Source organism: Synchiropus splendidus, chromosome 13, assembly GCF_027744825.2.
Source record: "Synchiropus splendidus isolate RoL2022-P1 chromosome 13, RoL_Sspl_1.0, whole genome shotgun sequence".
NCBI lineage: Eukaryota > Metazoa > Chordata > Actinopteri > Syngnathiformes > Callionymidae > Synchiropus > Synchiropus splendidus.
In genome coordinates, this window is record NC_071346.1 from 3,199,282 (window position 1) to 3,207,668 (window position 8,387).

The 8,387-nt window shown below is 47.5% G+C and overlaps 1 protein-coding gene across 5 annotated transcripts in view; it reads left to right on the forward strand.

Moving 5' to 3' along the window:
* LOC128769086 (guanine nucleotide exchange factor VAV3-like) overlaps positions 1 to 3,563 on the forward strand; it is a 49,384-nt gene extending 45,821 nt beyond the window's left edge. For 4 of the 5 annotated variants that reach the window (XM_053882383.1, XM_053882384.1, XM_053882387.1 and 1 more), the window contains 2 exons: positions 511 to 659; positions 2,535 to 3,563. In XM_053882383.1, the coding sequence (XP_053738358.1) occupies positions 511 to 659; positions 2,535 to 2,573 (188 nt within the window). In that variant the 3' untranslated portion in view covers positions 2,574 to 3,563. Of the gene's footprint in view, positions 1 to 510 lie in introns of all 5 variants that reach the window. The other variant, XM_053882382.1, reaches the window with a different exon arrangement.
* Positions 3,564 to 8,387: the final 4,824 nt, after the last annotated feature.

Below are 8,387 nucleotides of genomic sequence, written 5' to 3' on the forward strand. Positions count from 1 at the left end.
ATGCGATGGTGACTCCACCTGTGCTTCTCTTTCATCCCACCCATGTGTCGTACGTGTGTCATAACCACAGTGGGCGTGTGCTGGGGACGCTCACCTGCCGGAGCTTGTTCGGCACGATGAGGCAGCAGAGGGAAGCAGCAGCAGTGATGATGAAGGTGAAGATGATGATGAGACACCACGCTCCCTGCTGCCTCACCTGCTCACACATGCTGCTTCCTGACAGGAAGAGACACTTCCCCAGCACCAAGTCGCCACATTTCTCCTCATTCACTCATTCACATCGGACAGTTTTGAGGGTGAACATGAACACCTTTGAAATCTCCGTGAATGATCTCATCTGTTGAAGTGATTCCCAGGGTTACTGAACACCTCTGCAGCACATCCTTTAACCCCTCCATCCCACCATATCCATCCTGGAGAGCGTTTCTGTCGATATGAGATGTGGCGCCGCGGCTGCAGGGAAGAGCAGCCCCAGCTTCGTAATGCTTCCTCCCTCTCTCTCTCTCGCAGTCTTCGCTCCCAGGGTGCTCGGCACGGCCGTGGCCCGCTACGACTTCAGCTCCCGAGACTCATGGGAGCTGTCGCTGCTGCAGGGAGACATTATCAAGATCTACACCAAGATGTCCAACGGATGGTGGCGAGGAGAGATCAACGGCCGGGTGGGTTTTCCACTCCCTGTTTCCCCTCTGGAGTCACAGGCGGAGAACAACTCCAGCCGCAGCCTCCACTGAGGGTGAAAACCGGAGTAGTGTACAGCCGATTATGGCCTTTCATTTCCAGTACAATCTCCACGATGACACATCTGCATCTCACCATAAGTTCGATACACACACGTGAACATGAGGAGACCGTGACGGCGCCGCGCTCTCCAGCTCCGCGGCGTGTGACAGCTGTGGAGAGTGTGGTGGACTTTGGTTCACCATGGTAGTTTGAAAGTGATTTTGAATCCAGGGAACCTTTGATCATGACACTGGTCGACTCTGACTCTCTGGGTCCCTGTTTCTTTGATAAGATGGAGTGGTCCTCATAGGTTCTCGTCTGCCTTGGTTCACATCAACACATGCAGGTCTCCTGCTGCCAAGGTGAAAACAGTTGGATATTGGCGGCGGTGTCCTCTTCCGCGTCCCCATTAGGCTTCACTGATGGAGGACACACTCTCACAGGCAGCGCTAATGCTACGAGCCGCCATCAGTTAGGGACCATCAACAAATTCTGAAGCCTCAAAGTGTGAGTGACATCTTCAATAAGGCCATGGAAAACAAGCATTTTAGGAGAGAGAATTGTGAAAAGGTTTTTCATCACACAGGACAATAATGATTTGGAGAATAGAATCTGACTCCATGATCATTTCTTCACCTGAGTTCTAATGTTTCTTCAGCAGCATCTAGGAAATGTGTCCAGACTGCTCCATAGTTCAAGTCAACTGTTCAGAGACATGAGACACAGCAGACAGACGGCTCAGTTTAACCCCTAAATAAAGCTGGCAGAGCAGCCTGTCAGACACCAGCGGCTTCTACCAGAGACCTGAAACATTGAGTTTCTCATCTCTGCACTGAGTTCACTGTTCTATTGAAACATCAACAAATCCTAATGTTTATCACGATAACTTTTTTGTACGTATCGCCTGTGCCTAGACTCCATCTGTGGATTTTGTTCGTCAGTCGAGGGGTAGGAGACGTGGATCTGGGGTCAGTCCTTCAGCGTCATGAAGGGAGGTGAAGAAGAGAGTGCAACCAGGGTGGAGACGATGGTGGTGTCGGAGCAGCAGCTGGAGCAAAAGCTTTCCAGGACAGTAGAGGTCACTGACGCGATGAGGTTTCATGAAACACCGCCAGGTGGCGCTGTCTGCTGTAAAATGTTTGGACTTGAACAACTGTTTCAATGAAACCTCATTTCTAAACCAAGAGCTCCATCTAGTGGCCTCTGAAAATGAGGACACTGTTTCATGATACCTCATCTACTTGAGTGATGAAGTCTATCAGAGGAACCTGAGGAGAGAGTGATGGAGGTCAGATGGCTTGGAGAGAGGAGAGACACAGCTGGAGATGAAGAAGGACTCGAGGGTGACGCTGGTGGGAAATGACCCCAGAAGAAGCTCCTCCCTACAGAAAAGAGATCATGAAATATTGCTACACTTCTCAAGGTTGTGTTTGTCTGGGACATGGAGATGTAAGGAGCCCGAGGGTTTGACCCAGAACCAGGTGGAGGGGGGTTATTTTTAGTCCTCAGAGAGGAAGACCTCCACGTATTTGACTCAGATCCAGCCTCCTTTAATGAGCAGATGATGCTAGAGAATCCAAGCGTTTGTGTCGCGGCTTCATCTCGCTCTGTTTATATTGATAAATTGACTCAGAGCAACACCAAGTTTCCGATAAAGTTTGCCCTTTAAACACGAATCCAACATGATGCCGGTGATGACAAACTCCGCGTGCATTTTAACAAGTTTGAAACCGATTTTTTTGAAGGAAAACACAGAGTCATGTTTGATCGCAGCCGAAGAAGAGGACCAGATTCTGAGATGTTCTCTTCCTCAGGTGGGCTGGTTCCCATCCACCTATGTAGAAGAGGAGTGACGGAGGACCTGGGACTGATTCGGCGCTCCAGACCAGGAGGGGACTTCTGAACCTGACTGACTCACCCACCGGGTCCCATCCGGGCCCTCGGCTCTCAGGCCTCCTGCCCCGTCCGTATTTAAACACTCTTGTTCCAGTGGACCTACACGGTCACCTGCGTGTCTGTGTGGTTCCGATGGTGTCACCTGTGGACACGGATACTCCAGAGGAGGAAACCACCAAAGTGAGGTGCCTCTTGCTGGTGTGACTGTGGACGAGGACAGGTCTCCACCTGGAGAGGTACTGAGGGGGCAGATGGAGGGGTGAGGGTCTCTCCCGCCGAGGAATGGTTCTTCACTGTTCTCATCCTCACAATAGACATCAGGTGAGGAGCAGAAAACCTCGAGTAATAAATAAAGGTCAAAGAAAATGGGAAAATATGGAACTATTTTGAATGGAGAAATTCCACACCAAAGTAATAAAATAAAATATATATGAGTAAACCAAAGCTGAAATGCCATTTAATTTCCACGTGACAAAAATACTTTTTTGGGGAGGATTTTTTTTAAATGTAATAACAAAACAAATATTGAATTTTGAGCAGTGATAAACATGTGAAATGGATTTTAAATACAAACAAAATGAAAGTGCCGAATGAATTTTTTATTTTTCAATTTAAATTGAGAATAAAGGTTAAAATTTCCTACCAAAATGAAGTAAAATACCCTTTAATTTTGTTTTTTTTTTTCAAAATTATAGTATATTTTTTTACCACCCAGTTTTTTAAATTATTAATTATTTAAATTATTATACTTTTGGAAAATATTTATTCCATGAACAATTTTTTTTCAGGTTCGGTTTTTTTTTATTATGTTTTAAAAAATATTTTATTTTATTTTTATTGATGTCTTCAAATATGCTTCAATTTTCGTGAAACATTTACTTATTTTTTTCTCTAAATTATAGTTTGTTTTTTTAACCCCAAGTTTATTTATGTATTTTCATCAATAGAAATGATTAATGCTTAATTTATTCCACTTGTGTTTTTTTCAGGTTTTGTGTAATATATTACTTTCTAAAATTATTTTATTTTTATTAAATTTGTTGTACTTAATTTTATTCTCTGAATTAAATTGTATTAATCCCAAATTGTCTGCTTTATTTTTTATTCCATGTTTGGGTTGTTTTTCTATGCACTTTTTTTTCACAAACATGCCCGGGTCACACATGGCTGGGTCACACATGGCTGGGTCACACATGCCCGGGTCACACATGCCCGGGTCACACATGCCCGGGTCACACATGCCCGGGTCGAACATGCTCAGGTCACACATGCCCGGGTCACACATGCCCGGGTCACACATACCCAGGTCACACATGCCCGGGTCACACATGCCCGGGTCACACATACCCAGGTCACACATACCCAGGTCACACATGCCCGGGTCACACATGCCCGGGTCACACATACCCAGGTCACACATGCCCGGGTCACACATGCCCGGGTCACACATACCCAGGTCACACATGCACACATGCCCGGGTCACACATGCCCGGGTCACACATGCCCGGGTCGAACATGCTCAGGTCACACATGCCCGGGTCACACATGCCCTGGTCACACATACCCAGGTCACACATACCCAGGTCACACATGCCCGGGTCACACATGCCCGGGTCACACATGCCCGGGTCACACATGCCCGGGTCGAACATGCTCAGGTCACACATGCCCTGGTCACACATACCCAGGTCACACATACCCAGGTCACACATGCCCGGGTCACACATGCCCGGGTCACACATACCCAGGTCACACATGCCCGGGTCACACATGCCCGGGTCACACATGCCCGGGTCACACATGCCCGGGTCACACATGCCCTGGTCACACATGCCCGGGTCACACATACCCAGGTCACACATGCCCGGGTCACACATGCCCGGGTCACACATGCCCGGGTCACACATACCCGGGTCACACATGCCCGGGTCACACATGGCCGGGTCACACATGGCTGGGTCACACATGCCCGGGTCACACATGCCCGGGTCACACATGCCCGGGTCACACATGCCCGGGTCACACATGCCCGGGTCACACATGCCCGGGTCACACATGCCCGGGTCACACATGCCCGGGTCACACATGGCTGGGTCACACATGCCCGGGTCACACATGGCTGGGTCACACATGCCCGGGTCACACATGCCCGGGTCACACATGCCCGGGTCACACATGGCTGGGTCACACATGCCCGGGTCACACATGCCTGGGTCACACATGCCCGGGTCACACATGCCTGGGTCACACATGCCCGGGTCACACATGCCCGGGTCACACATGCCCGGGTCGAACATGCTCAGGTCACACATGCCCGGGTCACACATGCCCGGGTCACACATACCCAGGTCACACATGCCCGGGTCACACATGCCCGGGTCACACATACCCAGGTCACACATACCCAGGTCACACATGCCCGGGTCACACATGCCCGGGTCACACATACCCAGGTCACACATGCCCGGGTCACACATGCCCGGGTCACACATACCCAGGTCACACATGCCCGGGTCACACATGCCCGGGTCACACATGCCCGGGTCACACATGCCCGGGTCACACATGCCCGGGTCGAACATGCTCAGGTCACACATGCCCGGGTCACACATGCCCTGGTCACACATACCCAGGTCACACATACCCAGGTCACACATGCCCGGGTCACACATGCCCGGGTCACACATGCCCGGGTCACACATGCCCGGGTCGAACATGCTCAGGTCACACATGCCCGGGTCACACATGCCCTGGTCACACATACCCAGGTCACACATACCCAGGTCACACATGCCCGGGTCACACATGCCCTGGTCACACATACCCAGGTCACACATACCCAGGTCACACATGCCCGGGTCACACATGCCCGGGTCACACATGCCCTGGTCACACATGCCCGGGTCACACATACCCGGGTCACACATGCCCGGGTCACACATGCCCTGGTCACACATGCCCGGGTCACACATACCCAGGTCACACATGCCCGGGTCACACATACCCAGGTCACACATGCCCGGGTCACACATGCCCGGGTCACACATGCCCGGGTCACACATACCCAGGTCACACATGCCCGGGTCACACATGCCCGGGTCACACATGCCCGGGTCACACATGCCCGGGTCACACATGCCCGGGTCGAACATGCTCAGGTCACACATGCCCGGGTCACACATGCCCGGGTCACACATACCCAGGTCACACATGCCCGGGTCACACATGCCCGGGTCACACATACCCAGGTCACACATACCCAGGTCACACATGCCCGGGTCACACATGCCCGGGTCACACATACCCAGGTCACACATGCCCGGGTCACACATGCCCGGGTCACACATACCCAGGTCACACATGCCCGGGTCACACATGCCCGGGTCACACATGCCCGGGTCACACATACCCAGGTCACACATACCCAGGTCACACATGCCCGGGTCACACATACCCAGGTCACACATGCCCGGGTCACACATGCCCGGGTCACACATGCCCGGGTCACACATACCCAGGTCACACATACCCAGGTCACACATGCCCGGGTCACACATGCCCGGGTCACACATACCCAGGTCACACATGCCCGGGTCACACATGCCCGGGTCACACATACCCAGGTCACACATGCCCGGGTCAAACATGCTCAGGTCACACATGCCCGGGTCACACATGCCCGGGTCACACATGCCCGGGTCACACATGCCCGGGTCACACATGCCCGGGTCACACATGCCCGGGTCACACATGCCGTCACACATGCTGTCGACACATTTCTCATTCTTCTTAAACATAAATGTTTGGTTCATATGTCATTTTGAAACATTTTTGGCAGATATTTTTGCCTATTTTATGTACATTTTATGTTTTATTATTGTTCAATATTTTTATATATAGATCTAGATCTAGATTTTTTTCCAATTTATTCTTCATTTTTGCTTAATCTGATATTGTATTTAATGTTTTTTAGAGTTTATTTATTAATATATTCGTTTTTAAGTTTATATTTATTTACCTTTTTTTACTTTTTATATTGACATTTTTCCTTCTATTTTATTCGTTTTTGCTGGATGTAGAACCATTTCATTTCCTACGAAGAGTCGTCTGTGTCAAACATTGGCTGGTCATGTGACATGCTTGGGAGCGTCTCAGATGTGAGTCCAAGGGCGAGACGTTGACGCTTTCTGTCGCCGTGTCTGCAGTGACCCAAGCCGCCGCCAGGAAAAGCCCTGTCATGCTCCCAGATCTGCTTCCTCCCGTCTAATCCACCAAGATGAAAGCGCACAACAAAGAGCCGACGGAGGAAGAGCGAGTGGCTGTGCAGTAGATGAAGAAAGGCGTGAGGGCATGTGTGAATCCAAGAGAGACAAAAAGCAGAGCAGAAGACGTGTATCATCTTCATCTGCCCGCTGAGCTCCTTAACCCCGTCTTTGCCTCCCGATCTCCACGTGGGGGTTAGAGAGGGATTTTGACAAAAGCTCGCGCTGACCTAAAAGGCGCTAAGCTCTCCTTCCACCACCAGAGCTTCTCAGAAAACTTTATTGTGGAGATTCCCGTTGGAAAAACATGGCGCCTCCTCCTGTAACTTCGGATCAGATGGAGAGGCCCGAGCCGTGACTCGCTGTCGCCACCCGTATTCAACAAGAGGCTTTTTCCTCCATCACCTTTGGGATTCAACTGGCTTGACTCCTGCTGAGGAGCTGCTGAAATGAGTAAAGTTTTTTTGTTTTCACTGGAGGCTGTGGAGTGATCTGCAGGTCCAGTCGTGATAAGCAGGTGTGGCTTCAGGAAAGCACCTCCCACTGTTTGTTTTATTCCATCATAATAAAATGAAATCATTCTGCTGTTTTTATATATATATATATATATATATATATATATATATATGTGTGTGTGTGTGTGTGTGTGTGTGTGTGTATAAACATATATGTGTATATATGTTTTTTTATATATATTATATATTATATATATTTAACTCTTTGATGAACTTTTTTTAATTTCATATAACTAGTGTGAAACTGTTATTGAGTGAATCAATTGAATTAAATATATTTTTATTTTTATTATATTAATATTATTGTTTAATTTTTGTTTTTATTTATTGTACATTTCTTTTTTGTATTATGTATTGTTTAGTTTTATTTATTTATTTTCATTATTAATATTAATTCTATTTTTAATTTATTTTTAATTTAATTTTATTCAGTTTTATTTGGCCTAATTTTGCTGTGAAGATTTTAATTTAATATACATTTTGGTCTTTTTATTTATTTATTTTGTAATATTTTATTTTTACAGTATTTTTAATTATTTTTGGAGAGATTATATTTTTGTATTTCCCCCAGATTTTTCCAGACTATATTACTTTTCCTTTCTTTTTTTTTTTAATTTCACTTATTTTCTTTTGTCAACTATTTTATTTACTTTTCTTCAATGTTATACAGATTAATTTCATTTAACTCTCTTCCAGGTTTCATTTTTTTACTAAGATAATATTTTGATTTCAAACTCTTTTGAGTACTTTTTTTTTGGTCTGTTCCGGCAGACAGGAAGGATTTATGATGGCACTTCAAGAACCCAAGCTTCAGGAAACATAGAACCTGTGACTAAAAAAAAAAAGAAAAGAAACAATCCATAATGTAATTGTTCGAAACAATCCACTCCACCACACAGTTAACCAGCAACTTTGGATCCAACTTGCCTCACTAACATTGAGTGCAATGGTCTGACAACGTGGACCAACTTGGACCAACAAACCAGCAGCTTC